Source organism: Typopeltis vanoorti, chromosome 1, assembly GCF_054136105.1.
Source record: "Typopeltis vanoorti isolate ZY-2024b chromosome 1, IOZ_Tvanoo_1.0, whole genome shotgun sequence".
Taxonomy (NCBI): Eukaryota; Metazoa; Arthropoda; class Arachnida; order Uropygi; family Thelyphonidae; genus Typopeltis; species Typopeltis vanoorti.
In genome coordinates this window covers 53,667,307-53,689,051 of record NC_143549.1, presented here as the reverse complement: position 1 = coordinate 53,689,051, position 21,745 = coordinate 53,667,307, and the positions used below count along the sequence as shown (strand labels likewise).

Sequence of the window (21,745 nt, the reverse complement as noted above, 5' to 3'; positions counted from 1 at the left end):
GTATCAAAAAAATAATCAGTTCCTGCCCCATTCCCCATCCTTCTCATCAACAAGATTTTAAAAATGCCATCACCATACCCTACATCCGTGGCACATCTGAAAAAATAGCCAAGATACTAAAAAAGTACAACCTACACACAGCATATAAGCCCTACCGCAAGCTTGCTACCCTTATCCGTTCTACGAAAGATCAGCTCCCTCCTCTCTCGCTGCCTGGAGTTTACAAAGTACCCTGTTCCTGTAAGCTGGCGTACTTTGGACAGACAGGCAGATCAGCATCCATCCACCTGGAGGAACACAAGTCTTACATCTGTAAGCACAACTATGGCCATTCAGGCTTGGCTGGCCATGTTTTGGATACCACCCACAGAGTATCATGGAAGGAAACCACCATGCTCCACCACAGCAAATTCAAGAAAGAGAGACTTTTCTTAGAAGCAGCAGCTCTCAGAAACCAACCAAATCTTAATAAATACGGTTGCATTAAGCTTCCGAAGATTTGGGAAACACTCATCACCAGAGGTCCCACCTTACATTCCAGGCCACCTACTACCGCCCTTAGAGGGCGCTCCACCTAGATAGGACTTTAGTGTCACCCACGTGGTTGGGCTTAGTATTGTAAGATTTGTGTGTGCATGTTACATTAATTGTTTTTGTAATCCCCATAGATGTCCTAGTGACTAGGACGAAATATAGGAAGTATTAAATTCTATTTTAATTCATTTTGAGTGTTGTAAAAAATCCATTAAGCCTCCAACATAATGGTGTTGTATGGAAGAGCAATATTGGGAAAAAGGAAAGTTACTAGTGGGGTTCCACAGGGCTCTGGGATAGGATCATTAGTTTTTTTTAACCTTTATAACAATGATACTGTCACTAGAATTCAGAAGGATATTAAGTTGTTTGGAGATGATGTGAAGCAGGAAGGTCATAAAATGTAGTGCTGATGTGGTGGCTCTTCAGGAAGGATCTCAATAAGCTGGAAATATCAGTAGATGGACGGGAACAACATTTTAATAGTACTAAGTATAAGGTTTTGAAACCTAGGAAATGTAGATGGGACACTGCATACTCTATTTGTGGAAGTATACTGGAGGAATTGAAGGAAACGTGGGATCTAGGGATTATGGTAGATTGAAATAAACTCAAACTAAACTAAATTAAAATGTATGGTAATTCCATTGCATAAGGGTGGTGCAAAGACCGACGTATCCAACTATTGACCAATTAGTATCTCAGGACTGGTGGTGAAGATTTTGGAAAAATAGGTTAGGGCTCGCATTCAGAAATGGGTTCACAGTGAATCTCTACTTTGCAATGAACAACATGAGTTTACTAAGGGAAGGTCATGTTTTAGCAATTTGCTCACATTCTATAACAGGGTTATCATTGAACTAGACAGGGGGAATGGATACACCATGATACTTTTGGATTTTGCTAAGGCTTTTGACAGAATAGAGCATGGTAGACTGTTGCATAAACTGGAGAAAATGGGTTTGGGTTATACAATATTAGCACGGATAAGAGGGATAGCTCGATAGATATCAAAAAGTGGTAAAGTAGTATACGGGGGATCTGAATCTGCAAAAGATCCTCACCACTCATGAGATCGAGCTTGAGGGATAAAGAACATCAATGAAGCTTTATTTAAGGTGTTCCCATTAAGATCTTTGGATGCCATCAAGTATCATAGATGGAAAGCCAATTACAAAGCCTTAGTTCAAGAATTGGCAGCCCAGTAATATCTCCGTATCTCCTGTCCCTGCCTCTTCATCTTCCAGCCACCATCCTGCTGTTGAAGAAGAGGTTTTGATTCTCATACTGACATCATCATTGTCTCTAGATGATCCTCCTCTTCCACTTAATAACCATCAAATTCTTAAGTCTCTCATCCAGACTCCCTTCTGGGAATGGATATCACAGATCAGATAAATGACTACCTCCATGCTGAATTCTCCAAACATTTGATGCCTCATCAACATCAGCCTACGTCTCATTCTACAATGCCAAATACAATGCAGCTATGCAGGTCCTCTATAAAAAGAATAGACAGCAATGTGCCAAGACCATCCTTGACGGTGCTTCCCCTTCACTTCTAGCAGACTACACGATGATTTTGTTAAATTCTGGAGTACAGTCTTTTCTGCTCCACCTCTACACTTCCCTGATGATGATGATGACCAACCTATGATATTGAGGTCCATTCCTGTCCTTCAAATATACCAACCAGTCTCCATCCAGGAGATCAAAGCAGCTCTTGCATCCAATTTCTCCACCTACGGACCTGATGGCCTTCCTGCGTCTAGGCTTTGGGAGGTGTAGATTCTTCAAGATTCATTGGACATTCTCCTTTCCAGTAAAGCAATACCACCATACCTACGCATTTCAAGAACTATCTTCATTCCAAAGAAAGAAACTTCAAGCCGTGCATCAGACTTTAGACCTATTACCATCTCCCCTGTGATACTTAGACTCTATCATAAAATCTTAGTCAAATGACTTCAGCAACATATACAGCATGATTATAGACAGAAAGCTTTTGTCCCTTTGGGTGGCTGTGCAGAGAATATATACCTTCTTTCTTCACTTCTCTCTGATTCCAGACGCTGCCTTAAGCCTCTATACATGGCATTGTTGGACCTCCAAAAGGCCTTTGATAGTGTCTCCCCTTCCTTCTCTCCTTCGAGCACTGTCTATTGCTGGATGTCAAGAACCCTTTCTTTCCTATGTTATGGAGCTACACTTGGGTAGCTCCATCACTATCACTACAGGGTCCCGTGCAACTTCTATTCCTGCAGGGCAGGGTGTTCGCAGGGTTATCCTCTATCTCCCCTTTTCTTTAACTGCATCATAGATGCATTTCTTCACTCTCTTCCTAGCCATATAGGCTACTCTCTAGCCGCTTCTTCCTTTAATGCTATGGCCTTTACGGACGATCTTATTCTCATAGCCCCTACTAAGGTAGGCCTGCAGGAACTCCTTGAATTATTAGAGAAGTCCTGCTCTTTAGCTCTTGTCCTCTCTGGTTGTGACAAGAAGCTTAAGGTCGAGACTATAGAGTTTTTGCCTGCACAGGAGGCTGTTGCATGCTTTGACCATCCTGGAAGAGTGGAGATACCTCGGCATCATGTTCATCCCCAAAGGGAAGGTCTTCTGTCCCTTCTATCCTAGAAGCTGCAATTGCTTCTTTGAGGAAAGCTCCTCTTAAGCCCCAGCAAAGACTGTTTCTCCTTTCCCACTATCTCCTACCTCGCTTTTACCACAAGTTGGTACTTGGTAGGACATATATCTCGGTACTGTCCTGAATAGATAGGGCTATCCGTTCAGCCATGAGATTATGGCTCCAATTGCTGCCTGACGTCCCCTACTGCATATTTCCATGCGAGGGTGAAGGATGGCGGGCTCGGGGTTCCATCACTTAGATGGCTGATCCCATTCCTGCAGCTGTCCAGAATCACAAAGTTAGAACTATCTTCTTCCTCTATCTGCAGAGAGGCTTTCTATAGCCCAATAATACAAAAAGACGTTAGGCAGGCTAAAGACTGGTCCCATTATCAAGGTACCATAATTGAGTCAGCACCGGCAGAACATAAGAGATGGGCATCTCTGCTGCACTGTTCTGAAAATGGTGCTCCTTTAAAAGAGTCATATCTGGTGTCTGATATCACTCTTTTAAATGTTGTCTGATATGACTCCAGCATGACTGGGTAAGGGATGGCACCAGACTCCTCCCTGGGGTCAAGTATATTGACCTTATCAAGATGAGGATCAATGCCCTGCCCACTCAAGCCTGCACAGTTCGATGGAGTAGTGACAACTCAAACTGTAGGGCTGGCTACCACTACAGTGAGACATTGTCTCATATAGCCCAGGTGTTGCATCTGCACCCATAGGGTCCATGTGCAGAGGCATTTCACCATGGTCTCCATTCTGAACAACCGCTTTAAGAACAAAGGCTGGGAGACCACAGTGGAACCACATTATAGGACCTCTGTGGGTTTGCATAAGCCAGACTTAGTGATTAAAAGGGATGGTGACGTTTAGGTAGTTAATGCTCAGGTGGTAGGAACAGGGCACCCACTAGGCTAGAGCTATAATAATAAGGTAAACTATTATAAGAATAACCAAGATCTAGTTAGTAAGATACAAGAGGCGCATGGGGCAACTCCGAGGTTTACCAGTGCCACCATCTCTTTACATGGCGTATGGAGCACACATAGCTATAAGGACGTAGGCTTATGCAGGAGGATATAAAAGTTCTTTCCTTGAGGGTCCTACAGGGCACACTGGTGGCGTGGCATTGCCCCCCAGAGAATGACTACAATGATAACTAGAACAGGCATAGGGTAAAACACTTGTAAAGGCTTAGGCCTATATCAAGTTTGGATGAGATGTAAGGGTAGTACTGCCCATAACCAGCACAAAGATTTAAAAATAAATAAATAAATAAATAAAAAGAGTGGTGTATCACAAGGATCAGTGCTTGGTCCACTGTTATTCAATCTGTACATTAATGATATTGGGAAGGATTTGACAAGTGACATACAGCTATTTGCTTATGATGCAAAGATAGGTAGGATAATCAGGAATGCTGCTGATTATGCAGAACTTGCAGAATGATTTGAATAGGCTAGAATTGTAAGCATGAAAAAATAGGTGTCAGTTCAATGTGAGTAAATGTAAAGTCATTCACTTAGGCATTATTAGATATCCAATGTTGCATTATATTGGTGGGATATTAGGCTAGAAGAAACTGACTAGGCTAGGGATCTTGGAGTGTTAATAGAAAGTTGAAGTTCAGGGACCATGTGGCAAAGATTGCAAATACAACTCAAAAGTTATCATACGTGTGAAATGAATGTTCACATATAAAGATAAGTATGTTATTTTGCCTCTTTACAAGGCCTTGATAAGACCTCGCTTGGACTATTGTGTGCAGGTCTGGTCTCCTGGTTTCTGTTGTGATTCTGATATATTGGAGACAGTACAAAGGAGAGTGTTAAAAGTTATTATTATTATTATTATTACGGGTATCTCCATGGAGTCAGTAGACTCATCGCGGGAGACCCAAACTAGCAAAACAATATCCGTCATATCTCCTCTTGAATTCATTTACAGATGAAGAGCTCACAACAAAGTCAGGCAATGAATTCCACTCATTCACCACCCTCCAGGCAAAAAACCTTGTTCTGACACCTTTGTTAACCACACTCTTCTTTAATTTCCAGAGATGACCTCTTGTTCTTCCATCACTATCACACAGCTGAAACATTTCCCCTGCATCAATCCTATAAAAACCTTTTAGTAATTTGAATGTTTCTATCATATCCCCTCTTCTTCGCCTATCAGCCAATCTCTGCAATCCACAAGCTCTCAATCTATCAATGTAGGGAGCATTTTTTATATCACTCACCAACTTGGTCACTCTTCTCTGAACCCTCTCCACAGCCTCCTCATCTCCAAGGAATCCAGGTGACCAGACCTGAGCACAGTAATCCAAATGTGGAAGTATCAATGCTTTATAAAGGGGAATAATAACATCTTTATCTCTGGATGTCAGTGTGTTCCTCAACAACCAAGTAATCCTATGTGCAATCTTGGACACCTTAGCAATGTGTCCTCTGAACTTCATCTCCTTATCTACCAATACCCCTAAGTCCCTAGCCTCATCAATCTCTTGGAGTACCTTTCCATCTATGTAGTACACAGCTGGTAATCTTTTAATCCCAAAATGCAAGACTTTACACTTTTCCACATTGAACTGACATCCATTTTCTTTTGCCCATTTTACCAGCTTATTTAAATCCTCCTGCAAACTTTCAACATCAGCTTGATTTTTTATTGCACTACACAACTTTGCATCATCAGCAAACAACTGAATATCTCCCTTTAAGCCGTTTCCTATATCATTTATATACAAATTAAACAACATTGGCCCAAGCACAGAGCCCTGAGGCACACCACTGGTCACCTGCCTCTTTCTGGACTCGGCTCCTCCATACACCACCTTATGGTATCTCTCCCTGAGCCATTCTCCTATCCATATCACCAATTTAATATCCATTCCCATCTGCTCCCATTCGCGTAACAGTGTTCTATGGGGTATCCTGTCAAAAGCCTTAGCAAAATCCAGAAGTACCACTGTGTAGCCAGTTCCTTTGTCCAACTCTGATGTTATTCTATTATGGATAGTTAATAGATTGCTAAGGCAGGATCTACCTTTAACAAAACCATGTTGGCCTCTATAGAGTATCATATCCTGATCCACTCATTCTTGAATTTTGTCTTTAACCAACTTTTCCAATACTTTTACCACTACTCCTGAGATGGTGATTGGTCTGTAATTCAATACTGCAGTTTTAGAGCCACCCTTATGCAAAGGAACCACTTTGCCTAACTTCCACTCCCTAGGGACCATACCAGAGTTCAAACTTAAATTAAATATCCAGGTAAGAGGGGTTGACAATTCATTTACACATTCACGCAACACCCGAGCTGATATTCCATCTAAGCCTACCGCAGTGTTTGCATTTAAGTTTCGCAATATATTTAATACCTCTGATTCTTTAGCTTCAATTCTCACATTAGGTATTGCTATAGGTATAGAGATATCCTCACTTGGGTGATAGACTTTTGAGAAGTGATCACTCAGTAACTCGACTATTACATCTGATTTTGTCACCTCAATACCATCAGCACCCACTAAGGTTATCCTTCCGAAGTCATTCTTCCTCTTACTTGCCACATAGCGGAAGAACTCTTTGGGATTACCCTTGATCTCTTTGGCTAAGGTCTTCTCATAATCTGATTTAGCTTTTCTTACTATGCTGGTAACCTTCCTAGCTTGAGCCTTGTACTGCTCATGGGTGTCCTGATCGCCCTTCTCCTTGTAAATTCTCCATAACATTTTCTTTTTTTGTAGTTCAAGCTTGATACTACTGATCCATCTAATGCCTGCCTTGTTTGACCTCCTGACCATGGGGACACAATCTGATATTGCTTTCCTCAGATACCCACTGATTTTATCCCAAGCACTGCTAACATCTTTCCCTTGCAATATGTTCTGCCATGGGATGGCTGCAAGCTCACTCCGAAGCTTGTTATAATTGCCTAACCTGTAGTTTCGTACATACCCCTTCTTAATAGAAAAATCCACAGATTTTGCAACCTCCCAAGTCAATACCACATGATCGCTTTCACCAACTGGAGGTAACGAGGTCACCTTACTTATGCATATAACCTCTGAACCAATAACCAGGTCCAACACTCTCACGCCACGTGTCCCTTCAGTTACGTGCTGTTTCAAGTAATTATCTCGTAGCAGATGTATGAACTCCATTTCCTTTTTGCTACGTGATATTTCCTCCTTCCAATTGATATCACCATAATTAAAATCCCCCATAATAATCACTAAGCCTTCACTCATTGCACTAAGTTGCTGATGCATGAATTCAATATCTCCCCCTGTACTCCCTGGCCTATAGCAGCATCCAACTGTATATTTGGTTGCGTTGGTCACTATTTCGCACCAGACTGCCTCAAATGAACTCTCATTCACATATCTATCATCATGATATACTACTTTCTTTGGCTGCAACACATCAGCTATCATCAACAGTACTCCTCCTTCTGTTCTATCTTCTCTATCCTCCCTGAAAATACTGTACCCATCACATTCAATTCCAGTGACCACATCTTCTGCTGACAGCCAAGTTTCACTAATGCCTACAACTTTTGGTGAGATTTCACTGACTAATGCCAAAAATTCTTCTCTCTTATTTCTAATGCTTCTAGCATTGGTATACAAAAATTGCAGATTCCCTCTAGATCTTGTACCGGCTTTAGAACTGATATATAAGTCACTAACTACCGTAGTCCTATGCCGATTTTTTTCCCCTCTCTTCTGCAATTTATTCTGCCTATAAGGATCAATAAATACACAATCAGTGCTAAAGTTTCTCTCTCTTACACTCAACCTTTTCAATATTAGTTTCCCTGCCCAATAACTTCAACCTGTTCAGAAAACAATAACTTCTTCAATCTCTTATGTCCTTCCATGTTAAGATGCAGTCCATCTCTAGCATACAACTGCCTTTTTCCTTCAAACACACTCCAAACATCAACAAACTCCAGACCTCTTTTTCTGCACATTCTTGCAATCATATCATTCATTATCATTGCTCGTCTACTTAACTCGTAATTGTCAAAACGAGGCAGCACACACACTATTCTCCCATTGACACTTTTCCTCTTCACAATATCTAATAATGTTCTTAAATCTTTTCCTACCCGATTTATACTACCTCTCAGGTCATTCGTACCCACCATAACTATCATCTTGTCTGTTTCATGCCCTCTCTTTATTGCTAAAGCCACTCTTTCTATTGTACCATCAGCCAAGCACTCCTCATGCATACCACTCTCCATACCCTTAATCATAGAATCACCATATATTTTACCACTATTAACTTCATTCAAGTTCACACTCATGGACTCATTCTCTACACTATTCAGCATGACTCTCCCAGCTTCATTACTCAACTCTCTATTACTTACCCCCCCACTCTCACTACATCTCATTTCTTCTTGGCCACTTGTGGTTTTATTATGTTGACTCCCAATCACTCCCATACTATTTATTACTGAATCATTCACCAAAGACTCACCCATATGTAATCCTGTTCTAGTTACTTCAGCTAAAGTAATCTCTATAGTCCTAATTTCTCTGTTTAACACATTAAACTCAGCTTTAACTTCCAGTATCTCCTTACCGATCACTTCCACTTCCTCATGAAGAAGATGAAGGTCATTTTTCATTTTCATAAACTCCCGCCGAAGTTCTTCCGCTACGGTCCCGATGTCAGCTTCCATTCCTAAACGCTCCAGCCTATCCCGACACTTCTCACATACGTCGACATTTTCTTTCTTTTCATTTTGCCAGACCGACCACAGATCCTTCACATTTTTCGGTGCATACATGTAGCAGTTTCCGCAACGCATCCATTGCGAAAAATCTAACGCTGAGCCAGCCTTTCGTGTAATAGTAGAAGTCCTGCACGCCGCTGACGTACGTTTCTTGTTGGACGCCATCTTTACACGTTGATATAGTGAAACAAACGGCAGTGAAAACACAATATATACAACACAGTTCTAAACAATAATACCACTGAAGGACACTTGTTTCTAACCGATGCACAATTTTAGCACAATTTGTGACAAAAAGCCACACTATATTTAACTTTAAAAACACGTTTTCTAGACTAGCTTAACTCGACCGCCACATTTACCAAGGACACTAGCGCCACTCTCTGATTATCAAGACAGATTGAGAATTTGTAGATTGCAGACACTAACAAACAGGAGAAAGAGGGGGAAATTTGATTGAGACTTACAAACTTTGGAAAGGATCATACAGGATTTTGTTAGATCCTGAATGGACGAATTTCAAGAAATTATTCATTCAGAATCTAACAAGAATTTGGCTAACTCAGATAATACCTGGTTAACAGCACACACAGTTCTGAATTTATGTTGTATAGGAAGTTGTGTAATAACATGTAAATCGCATTAGAAATCTTGTAGTTGAAAACAAAACTGAGGGATTATCGGATAAATGAATTGGTCATAAGGAAATAGTGTTAAAAATGATATCAAGACAGATTGAGAATTTGTAGATTGCAGACACTAACAAACAGAAGAAAGAGGGGGGAAAATATAATTGAGACTTACAAACTTTGGAAAGGATCATACAGGATTTTGTTAGATCCTGAATGGACGAATTTCAAGAAATTATTCATTCAGAATCTAACATAAGAATTTGGCTAACTCAGATAATACCTGGTTAACAGCACACAGTTCTTGTCCCATTAAGCTGTCTTAAACTTAATAAGTCGCCAAAGAAGTTAAGAGTACGAGTGCAAAGGTCGAGTTACACATGCACGTATCGGCTGTAATGCTGCAAGCTACAACATACGAGGAAGATGAAGCAAGCGGGATTCCCTAGAATACAGCACCTAACGGCAGCTAGGACTTTGAGGATCATCTTGAGTGCATGAAAACTAAGGACCGTGTGGAAAAGAAGGGACGAAATATAAGGCAATGTGTGCGATAATGCGAGGTTTTTTTTTGATTGTTCCTGACTTCACCTCGAGGATTCCTGACTAGTGGAGGACAGAGTAGGGACAAGCAAGAGGGTCCCACAATGCCGGATAGCGGTCAGGCATTCTGAGTAAGCTGAACAAGATTCCATGATGAGCAACATGCGAATCATCGGCCTATGCAGAAATTGTGCCAGTCGCCGGATGTTCCACTCAAGTAGGAGCAGAGACAACACAGTATCGAGGCAGTGAGAAGTTCAAGTCCAGAAGAATGTGAAACAGACGGCGTAGTTGTAAGCCTATTGCAGAAGCAACCGATCGAAGGAGGACCCAAACAACACGTGGCCGTTAACAGACCTTCGGAGAAAGATTGGATAACGTAAAGACCTTTACTATGTGTTTGAATGAGACAGAATTTAATATCAGATTATATTAAGTGGACAATTCATAGTGGACTATGATAAGGATTTGTAATTTGAGATAGAGTAATTCTGCTGAACAAAGGAATGTCAGGAGTGAAATTTTAGCTGCATGTGACTGAGATTATATGTGAATTTGTAATTTTGTAGATGATCTATACCAGAATAGTAACGGGTTGTGAAATGTTTTTAAATGTAGCATGCAATAAGAGTTTGATTTAGAATAGCATAGTTAGCTAAGTTTAATGTTTTATAGTTTGTGTGTGATTAGCAATTTGATCTGTGAGTGTTTTGTTAAATTAGCATTGAGTAAGATGTTGAAAGTTTATTTTTCACTTGATTAGAGTATAATAAATTTAGTTTAATCCTTTATCCAAGTGTGAGCAAACAAAGTTTGCGCCTGAAAGTATCTTCAGGACTTGGGTAAGGTGGTGCAACACCAGAGCAACTCCTTGCAAAGGTGGAGCAAGCTACCAAACTCCTATCTCAGTATCTCTCATAATGCAAAACACATCTCCTTGCGGATATGTCTAATGTTATGCATTAAGGGAAGGGCCACTACCCAGACTAGTTTCAACCTTTATTGAGGTCTCTTCAGTGGGAGCCAGGCCCCAAGTGGAGATACCAGGCAAAAGCGTTAGCAGGTCATCTCTACCTATAGGAGTTGCCAAATGGTGTGCCACCCTTTTTTAATAAATTACTCTGGATTTAGAGAAAGATGTTGAAAGTTTATTTTTCACTTGGTTAGAGTATAATAAATTTAGTTTAATCCTTTATCCAAGTGTGAGCAAACAAAGTTTGCACCTGAAAGTATCTTCAGGACTGGGGTAAGGTGGTAGGGATGACCTACCACCTTACCCCAGTCCTGTCATCTCTACCTATATATAGGTAGAGATGACCTGCTAACGCTTCTGCCTAGTATCTCCACTTGGGCCTGGCTCCCACTGAAGAGACCTCAATAAAGGTCGAAACTAGTCTGGGTAGTGGCCCCTTCCCTTAATGCATAACATTAGACATATCCGCAAGGAGATGTGTTTTGCATTATAGGAGATACTGAGATAGGAGTGTTGGTATCTTGCTCCACCTTTGCAAGGAGTTGCCCTGGTGTTGTACCACCTTACCCCAGCATTCCTAAGTAGAGTTGAGTAAGACACTCTTAAGGAAGTATATTAGTATAATATATCAGTGAAGAAAGTAAGCAAGAAAATATTAAATAAAAATAAATGAAGATATAACAATTTCAACTGATGGAAGTTTTCAATTTATGGAGGGTGGGGATAGGACGAGAGGGCATCCTTGGAAGTTGAGAATGAAGGCTGCCAAGAAGGGTGCGAGGACTAGATTTTTCCCCTCAGAGGATGGTGCATGATTGGAATGGATTGCCTTTTTATGTTGTGAGTGCAAGCAGTGTGAATGAATTCCAGAATAAGTATGTGGCCTCCCTCAATGAGTCTCTGACTCCCTGGAGGTCTCCAGGGATTATTATAATAACTCTGTGTGTGTGTGTGAGCGCATGCATACACGCACACACACAGTATCCACAACACCACTGGAAAAAGATAATACGTCATTGATACTATTTGGGCCATATGACAATACAAGTCTGATTTATGCAATGACTGTTCTTTTAATATGTAGTTTTACAGCACAACTTAAAACTTTTTTATTATGTATAAAAAAAAAGTGCAAGATAAAAGAAAAATAATAATTTGGTCCTAAAAGGACCTTCTCCAAGTAATTATGAAATATTATATAAAAAACAAACAACAAACTTTATTCAGGTCTTCTTCTAATAGAGGTCCCTCTTCTCTATTAGGCCTGTAAACAAAAGCTAGATTTTGATGTTTGGCACGGACAAAGTCAGCTTTGGCAGGACTGGAAGTATAAAAATATTATTCAAGTTAATTACGTTAATTTTTGATATTATGGAAAATAAAGTTTATAGAGTCTGATCATTTAATGCTATTTTTGTATTTTAATGAAAGTGACTATTCTGACAACAACCACTAATTAATTTTTGTTTATCATACAGCCTATGAAACAACATTTCCTTTCCTATATTAATCTCATGCACAAAATTTCAAATTTGCAGTACATCAGTGCTGTGTGTGTATGATTGTGTGTGAGAGAGAGAGCGAGAGAGAGAGATTATGAGAGAAGAAATTTATTAATTATTCTTGTTGAATGGGTCAAGTTGTACTTAGGCAATAATTCACAATGAGGATGGTTGTGCCAGAGAAAGAATAGAAATAGATGTAGTAAAAGAGGACTAGAAAGACATTTGGTGAGTTAACAGCAGGTGAACAGTAAATGGATGTTATTGTAGGGTTATCAGAAATGAAAGCAAATGACAGATTCCAGTTCAGTGAAACAACAACTATGGAAGTACCTGTAGATAAAGTATAAGGTGTACCCATCTGTAATGGTGGTTTGAATGAGAGAGATTATTAATGAGCCAAGCTGCTCTCTTTTGGACAACACTAACAAATTTTACAAAAGTTTCTGGTGAACATTCCCAAATGTGAAAGCAGTAGTTCGAGTTTGGGTGGATTTGGGATTTGTACAAAAGTCGACAGCTGGACAGATGAAATGAAAGTTTCTTGTATACTGAGAAAGCTACAAATTGGAAAGACTAGAGATAAATAAATGCGAGCTGAAGAGAGAGAGAGTGTTTTGGTTTTGTCTCACGAGTTGGTATTAAATGTAAAGGGAGTTTTTTTGGGGATAAAAAAAGATGGAGGGGAGAACTGCTTTGATACCACTGAAGGTATGTAATGATGATTAGGCTATCATCATTCCAATGAAAATTGGTCTGGAGATCAATATTTAAGTGTTCCCTATGTATAAGAATTTGAATTACGCAGAATTGAAATAAAGCTTGGAATGTCTGTCTGAGCATTACAAATGCTTGTCAAATGAATACAGGAATATTATCATCTTGAGATAAGTGATAGATAGTCATTTATGTGTAGGAGAAAAAGAGCAGCCAACAAAACAGTCCTGGGGAATTTGTAATCCTGTAAAGAAATCTAAAAAGAAATAATGCCATCCACTAATATATGCAATGGACAAACAAAGGACAAACTAACTATCCACATGCAAGGGCTCTATAATAAATCCTATCAAATGGAAATATGTGGAACAGCAGTTTCTCTGAATCTTCTAGATTACATGACCAGAGGTGGGTGATGTAGGCATAGTGCAGTTTTGCTATAGCACAGTTTATAATCATTAACAATTTAAAAATTTTTTAAAGTATTACAGGACTGTACTGCATTAACATTCCATACCCTAAAACAACACCATAGTGATTTAGCATATCGCAGTAACAGCTGTATCAATGCATCCTTTAGTACTATTTCAATTTTGGTATAGCAAAGTAGTGGTGCTCCACAAAATTTTAATTGTTATTACATATGAGTAATCTTTTATATGCAATCATGAGGGAACAGGAAATGCAACAAAGCATATGAACCTAACAAATGTAAATGGTTAACACTAGAACAAAAACTAAACAAAATATAAAGAGGAAGGTAAATTAGATGAAACTGTTGCTGAAGCACCTACAAAAGAATTCTCATTAAATGAGCTTTTGATTTCCTTCTGGATGCTTCTGACTTTCTTATGGATGCCAATCCTAACACTGAATGAAACATTAATGTTCAGAAAGCATTGCAAAGAAAATGAAGAAACCTATGGAAACTGCATTGTTTCAATACAGTTTTTCAAAATAAAAAACATTGTTCAGTTATCAATAATAAAAATCTTCACTTTTTTTTGTTTTATTTTAATCCTTTTTAATTTTTCTGTTTTAATTTTAAAAAAAAATTTTGACTATGAAAATTTCAGTTAATGATGAAAAATTATAAGTAGAAAGATAGTACACCTAATTAAAACTATTGACCATTCCTCGGAAATGTTAATAGATATCACTGGCAACTAAAGCATGCCTTTCAAAATGGAAAGAGGTGTGCATCAAGGATGCATACTTTGCCAATGCTTTTTAACCTACCAACTGTAATTCCACTGTTTTCCAAGGCTAATGTAATAAAAAAGCCTTGGAAAACAGTGGAATTACAGTTGGTGGCAAAAAAAATAAAATAAAATAAAATAATAATAATAATCTTAGATTCACCGATGACAAACAGAGTTTCTAAGGCACTTAGTGAGTAAGGATTAAAGATCAGCATTCACAAATCAAAAACAAGATCGTCAGGCAATAAGCCTATGAAAATTTCAGCTAACAAGGGTTAACAGTCTTTACTCAACTTCTTTTAGCAATGTGAGTTGACAATGCTAAAGGAAGTTGAGTAAAGACTATTGGCCTCTGAGATGAAGTGCTACAGAAAACATTTGAAGATACTATACAGGGCACTGGTAAAAAATGATGAGGCTAGAAGGAAAATCTGCTCAACTGCCAGAATGCAAGAAAATGTGATCACTAAAATATGTTCAAAACAGCTCAGGTGGTTGTGCCAAATGGCTGGATGCAATCATCTAGATGGATAATATTAGAAAATGGACCAATTCTTTAAAGGAGATCCCAAGACAGAAACACCAGGAGGGAGGAAGGGAGAGAATGCGAGAGAGCGAGTAAGTTAGGAATATCACCCTTTAGAGTGACCCAACAGTCTACATAGGCTATGGGTGAAAAAGAAGACTTTTTCTGTATGCATTAATTAGTATTTCTGGTGAGCTTGCAGTAAACAAATGATGTGTAATTATTATTCCCCACCACCACCACCACCAATACTGTAACTGTTTAGAATGCATTATGCTATAATACATTAATATATTGTAAACAGTAGTTTTGTATAGCACAGAACTCTTTCAACACCTATTAACCATGCTGCAAAAGGTATTACTGTATAAATATACAGAACACAGATTTAACCATAATCACGTTATAAAAACTCTGATTATCCTTTACTATTACTATAAACCCACATATTAAATATTATAATACTATACATGTATTTCATTCAGAAAATGCATTATAATTTATATCCTAAGTACTGTATATCAAAATATGGTGGTGGTGGTGAGACTGCCATCTTGTTTAGTGGTCTGAAGTAGCTTGGAGAGGGAGGGGGGGGGATGTTTGATCATTAGAGAACAGTAACTAGAATATCTAACCTTAGTCCATACATGCTACTAAAAAAATGTACAAGAGATTTAGACTTTTGCAGGTGGGATTCATGAAAAAAATTAGTAACCTATCAAGTAAAATTCTTAATAGTTTATATAAGTGCACTATCAATTTTAAGGCAAAAGACCAGTACTTCCTTTAGTCCAAAGTTTATCCATATTGATATAGATAAGCTAGAAGTATTGAAATAAAACAACTTAATGGTATTGGTTTGCTAAATGTTTATAATGTCAAAATGCTGAAATTATTTGCACACTGTGATTCCAAGAAACAGTGAATGTTTAGGAAAAACTGGAAAATAGTAAGAATACCAAGCATGACTGAGTGATGTTAGAATGGTTTTGATAATGGTAGAGTGATGGGATACACTTGTTAGGTAGCATGTTAATGGGGGAGGCTGTTATTCCATGAAGAACTTAAACTGAACATGAATGTGACTTATAGGGAAAGATCATTTTAAATGGTTTAGGAAGCAGCATGGAATTTCCATGCATAAAGTGGGTTGTGAGAAAGCATCTGCAAATCACAAAGGAGTTACCAAGAATAGAAAAACTTGCTAAACTAGTAGATGACAATCACCTCAGTCCTGAAAGTGTATAATGTGGATGAAACTGCATTATGTTAGTGATACACCATGAAGGACATTAAGTAGCAGAGAATGAAGATGGATCCACAGAATTCAGACAATCTAATGCATGCACACACACACGTGTATGATGCTAAGCAGCAGATATTTTCAGGTGACTCTAGGAAAAGAAATTGGTAAACAGTAAAAACTAAAAATTAGTCTATCCCAGGGTGTCAGCCAGTCTTGTTTTTAATCTGTATATTTCAGACCTTCCTAATATGAAAGCCAAAAAATTATTATGCAGATAACATTGCTCTTGATACTAGACACAGTTCATTTAAATTATAGAAGAAACTAACATCCAATCTACGAACTGTAGGGTATTACTTTAAGAAATGGAGACTATGCCCAAATGCAAATAAAACTGAAGTGTCCTGCATTTGAACAATAGGCTTGCCAATACAGCACTTCAGGTCACCTTAAATGGTACTACACTACAATATAATAAGTTTCCTAAGTATCTAGGTGTTACACAGGCCTAGAAGCATTCCTACAGGAAACACCCAGAAAATATAGTAGTTAAAATAAAGATTCGTAATAACATCATTCAAAAACTTTTGTGGATTCTCTGCTCATTGATTCTAGTATTCTCTGTAGCTGAATATCATTCACCTGTTGCTCAACAGTTCACACAAAGCTTATTGATACTCAGTTTAATAACACCGTATGGCTGATATCTGGTACAATCAGATCAATGAATACTTATTGGCTTACCTTGAACATGATGCCTTTACACCTTCAGAAAGCTAATGCTCTCCTTCGAGACTACAAGATAAGTAATAATCATCTTCATCCTGTGCACAGGGACATTCTAGACTTGTGATTCAGTCAATTAGAAACTAGACAACTGCCAATTTGAAGCAGAAAACTTGGTTACAAATAATTTCATCTCCAAAGAAAATTGGACAAGATGGTGGGATACAATCAATGATGATCCTTAACTACAAATCTTCTGTTCTTGAACTTCCTGTAAGATATGGGTGATCCTTAATAAGATTAGTACAAACCACAGAATATGTGCAGACTTCTTATTTAAGTGAGGAAAATGCCTTTCTCCTCAATGTGACTATAGTTCTCCCAAACAAATAATTCATCACATCACCACTGAATGCAGCTTGCATACTTATCAAGGTGACTGGTCTGATTTTCTCCAAGCTGTACCATTAGCACTAGAATAGATCAGAAACTTAAGGCATGTAATTGAAGTTTTTATATTATATTCATGTTCACGTGTTCTTTATTTTGTATTGTACTGCATGTGCTAAATAACACATACACACCTTTGTATATATGTATATCCCAGATGATGACTTTGATATGAAATGTCAGGCAATTTTTTTGGCTTGTAGTAAAGTGAAGTTATCACTATAGCACAGTAGCTATCTCCACACTTTATTATACTGAATGCGAATCACTAACTATGAAAGCAAGGCATGGTCAGCTGGACCTGACTGACCATAGTTATGGCAGCAGATGTATTTATTATGTTCTTTAACCATGCTACCAGCCAAGACGTATATATATGTCCAGGTTACCATAGATGTGAAGTGTATATTAAAATTGTAATACCATTGATATTACATTGAAATATATGATGGATACAGAATATATGAGGATGTGTATTTGATCCATAATGGCCGGTAAGGTGGTTAAGATATTAACAGATACCCCAGTTTGACCATGAATTACAAGAACAAGGAACCTTGTAAACATCTGGAACAGAGGGGGGGGGGGATCCTTAGGACAGTGGATGAGGACAACCAGCTTCAGATGAAGTCTGAAATCAGTGCAAAGATTATATTCCTTTAAAGTTCTGAATATTTTTTCTGAAGTGATGTAACAGTATTACTGTAATCTGTATGTTAAAAGGGATGGGAGGAGATGGAAGGAACAAGCTTTGTTTTTTTTTTTTTGAACTGCAACCACTGGACAGAAAGTCTAATGAATAAAGGAGATTTTAGCTGCAAGAGAGATTAGAGGCACTGTTGACAAGGATTTTAATAATGCCAGATTATTGAGAAGAGGGAGGGGGATGATAGGAAACTTTGTAAGTATACCTATGTGAGTTGGCAGGTTTATTGTAAGCTAAAGTCCCAATGACCCATTGGGAAAATGTATGATTAGAGTATCTAACAACAGGCCACTGCTGTTTTTGTTTTCTAAAGTGAACTGAATTCTGAGATGCTAGCTGTTGAGGTGGAGAAGGAAAGAGTCTAAACAACTGAGCCATGTGACCAAAAACAGGGCACATCAATATATCTCAGCCAGTAGGTTTAAGAATAGAAGTATCACAAGCATATTTTTAAAATGTTCCACAGAGAAACCGGCTATAGGAGGAGAGAAGAGAGAGCTCATGGCTAGATCCTTTGTTTATATATGGTATCCTTCCAATTAATGTAACCAATGTGGATGGCAAAATTTAAAAGACCAATGATGTTAGGGCAGAAGCATTTCTCAGTAACGTTAAAGTGTCAGAAAGAGGGACAGTGGTATATAAAGAAGTGACATCAAAGATCATAATATCGAACTGGTTGGTTCTCTTCAGAGACCAGGCAGAAACCTTAAGAGTGCAAAAACTCTCATTCAGTACTAAGGAAATTGAAATGTCAGAGAAATGTATTTTCCATAAGTGAACTCTTGGTTGGTGCATAAAAGTAATTACTAAAGAAAGAGCCTACTAAAAAATGAAGCCTTTTGTCTCTTTCATTAGTAATTACTTTTACACACTGACCAAGAGTTCACTTACAAAAAATACATTTTTCTGACATTCAATTTCCTTAGTACCGAATGAGAGCTTTTGCACTCTTAAGGTTTCTGCCTGGTCCCTGAAGTAATTATTAAAAGTAATTAATTACTAAAGAAAGAGCCTACTAAAAAATGTAGCCTTTTGGCTCTTTCGTTAGTAATTACTTTTACGCACCGACTGAGACCTACTTTTACTGACCACTTATGAAAAATACATTTTTCTGGCATTCGATTTCCTTAGTACTGAACAAGAGTTTTTGCAAACCTTATACTAAACGAGAATGAAAAGAACCAACCAGTTCAAAACAGCTGTCAGGCCAGTGAAACTTTATCAAATACACTAATAAAATGTGAATATATGGATGTTTGGGCAGCACCCATGTCTTTTAAGCAGTGAAAGCTAAGGCAACTTGGGAATGCCGAAGATTGTATTCTCATAAGCTCTCAGGTCACATTGAAACTACAACCTCACTCCTTTATCCAAGTCAAAAGTCTATTCAAATCTTTCTGAAGGGAATTAATATCAGCAGTGCCACTTATAATTCTCTCCAACTTTGCATTATCAGCAAACAACTGAAGATACAAAGTCAGTCCACATGATATATCATTTACAAACAAGTTAAATAGCAGGAGCCCCAAGAACAGAATCCTGGGGAGCACCACTGGTTATCCTCCTTTTTTTGAGACACTCCTCCATCATTCACAACTTGCTGGTATTACTGCAAAATCTCACATGATAAGTTAATTTAGTTAACTTGTCAAGCACGATTTTACAAGGGTGTCAAACCAAAATAATATAGAAAATATGATGTATTTTCTATATTAAAAGTAATTAAAAGTAAATACAGCAAAGCAGAAGACTTGGGAATCCTTTGGAGATGGAGAAAGATTAGGCTCATCCTATGCAAATGTAAACAAAGTATTCTGGCAGACCATCCGCCGCCTTCGAGGGAGGAAATAGTGCACAGCAAGGACAATTAAAATCTCTGATGGTGCACTTTTAACAACCGAGAAGGATATCCTCCACAGATGGAGGGAATACTTTGAGAGCCATCTTAACCTGGGTGGCCCAGCAGTTGTGGACATCCAAGAGGTGTAGATCGGGGCAATGACTAGTCTCACAGCAGAAGAGGCCCATTTAGCAATAAAATCGCTAAAATCAGGCAAGGCTGCTGGCGATGATGAAATTTGGCCCAAAATGCTAAAAGCCTTAAATCAAGACGGTGTTCTCTGGCTGACTCAAGTGTTTCAGGCTGCTTGGATATCTGGGCAAGCACCAAAGCAATGGCAGACAGGCATAATAATACAGTCTTCAAGAAGGGAGACCAGAAGGATTGCAGTAACTATCGTGGTATCTCTCTCTCTCTCTCTGCTCAGCCTGCCTGGGAAAGTGTATGCTAGGTGCTTGGAAAGACGGTGCAAGAGCATAGTTGAGTCAAAGTTCCAGGAAGAACAATGTGGCTTTTGTCCTGGTATAAGCACAACTGACCAAATCTTCACTTTAAGGCAAGTCTTTGAGAAATCTTGGGAATATGCCAAGAATGTCTACATATGTTTTGTGGACTTGGAGAAGGCATATGACTGGGTTCCTCGGGATAAGCTTCGGCAAGTAGTACTGGAGTATGGAGTGGATGGCCAACTATTAGCTGCCATCAAGTCCCTGTATGAATGCCCAGAGTTTTGTGTCAGGGTAAACAGCACAAAGTCTGAACCTTTCACAGTCTCCGTTGTCTTCCACCAAGGGTGTGTTCTGTCACCCCCTCCTTTTCATACTATTTATGGACTGGATTGACAAGCACAGCCGAGGCAGTGAGTGTGTCAGAATTGGAAGATGCAGCATTGCATGTCCGCTTTTTGCAGATGACTTAGTTCTGCTTAGCTCTTCCACAAATGACTTCCAGCGGACCCCGATAGGTTTGTAGCTGCTTGTGCAGATGCCAGAATGAAGATCAGTGTGACCAAAACTGAAACATTTGTGGTTTCAAGACAACCATCCCAGTGCACTCTACATGTAAGTGGAGTCCCAATGAGGCAGGTGGAGAAGTTTAAATACCTTGGGTCCATATTTACGAATGATGGAAAATAGGACGTAGAGCTAGATACTCAAATTGGCTTAGCAAGCTCAATATTGTGAGAGCTTGGCCGTTCGGTAGTATTGAAGCGGGAGTTAAGCTAGAAGGCAAAGCTGGCTGTCTTCAATCAGTCTATGTCCCATCCTCACCTATGGTCATGAGAGTTGGGTAATGACCAAAAGAATGCAGACACAAATCCAAGCAGCTGAAATGAGGTTCCTTCGAGGGGGGGGGGGTTGCAGGGCTGACAAGACTCGACAGTCAGAAGCTCTGCAATTCGGGAAACCTCAATACTCAACCGCTGCTTCTCTGTGTTGAGCGATCACAGTTACATTGGTATGGACACCTGATCAGAATGCCACAACAGAGGCTCCCTCAGCAGGCCCTCTTTGCCAAGTCAGAGGGTGGAAAGCCAAGGGCTCACTGGATAGATTATATCCAAAACCTTGGGTGGACACGTTTGGGAATCCCACCAGAACACCTGAGCGTGGTGGTAGAGGATCATGACCATTGGAAGTTCCTCTTGCAGCTGCTTCCCCCCCCAACAACCAAATTAGAAAAAGTGGGCCTTGAAGATGGATGTATGTATGTATATGATGTATAAATTTTCTTTGAATGTAAATTAATTACTCTGT

General features: G+C 39.0%; 1 protein-coding gene across 1 annotated transcript in view; it reads right to left on the bottom strand.

Annotated features, from left to right (window-relative positions):
• Nucleotides 1–21,745, bottom strand: part of Git (ARF GTPase-activating protein GIT1) — a 707,749-nt gene that overhangs the window by 546,167 nt on the left and 139,837 nt on the right. The window contains exon 5 of the mRNA XM_090400625.1: nt 12,289–12,391. Within this exon, the coding sequence (XP_090256751.1) occupies nt 12,289–12,391 (103 nt within the window). The remainder of the gene's footprint in view (nt 1–12,288; nt 12,392–21,745) is intronic.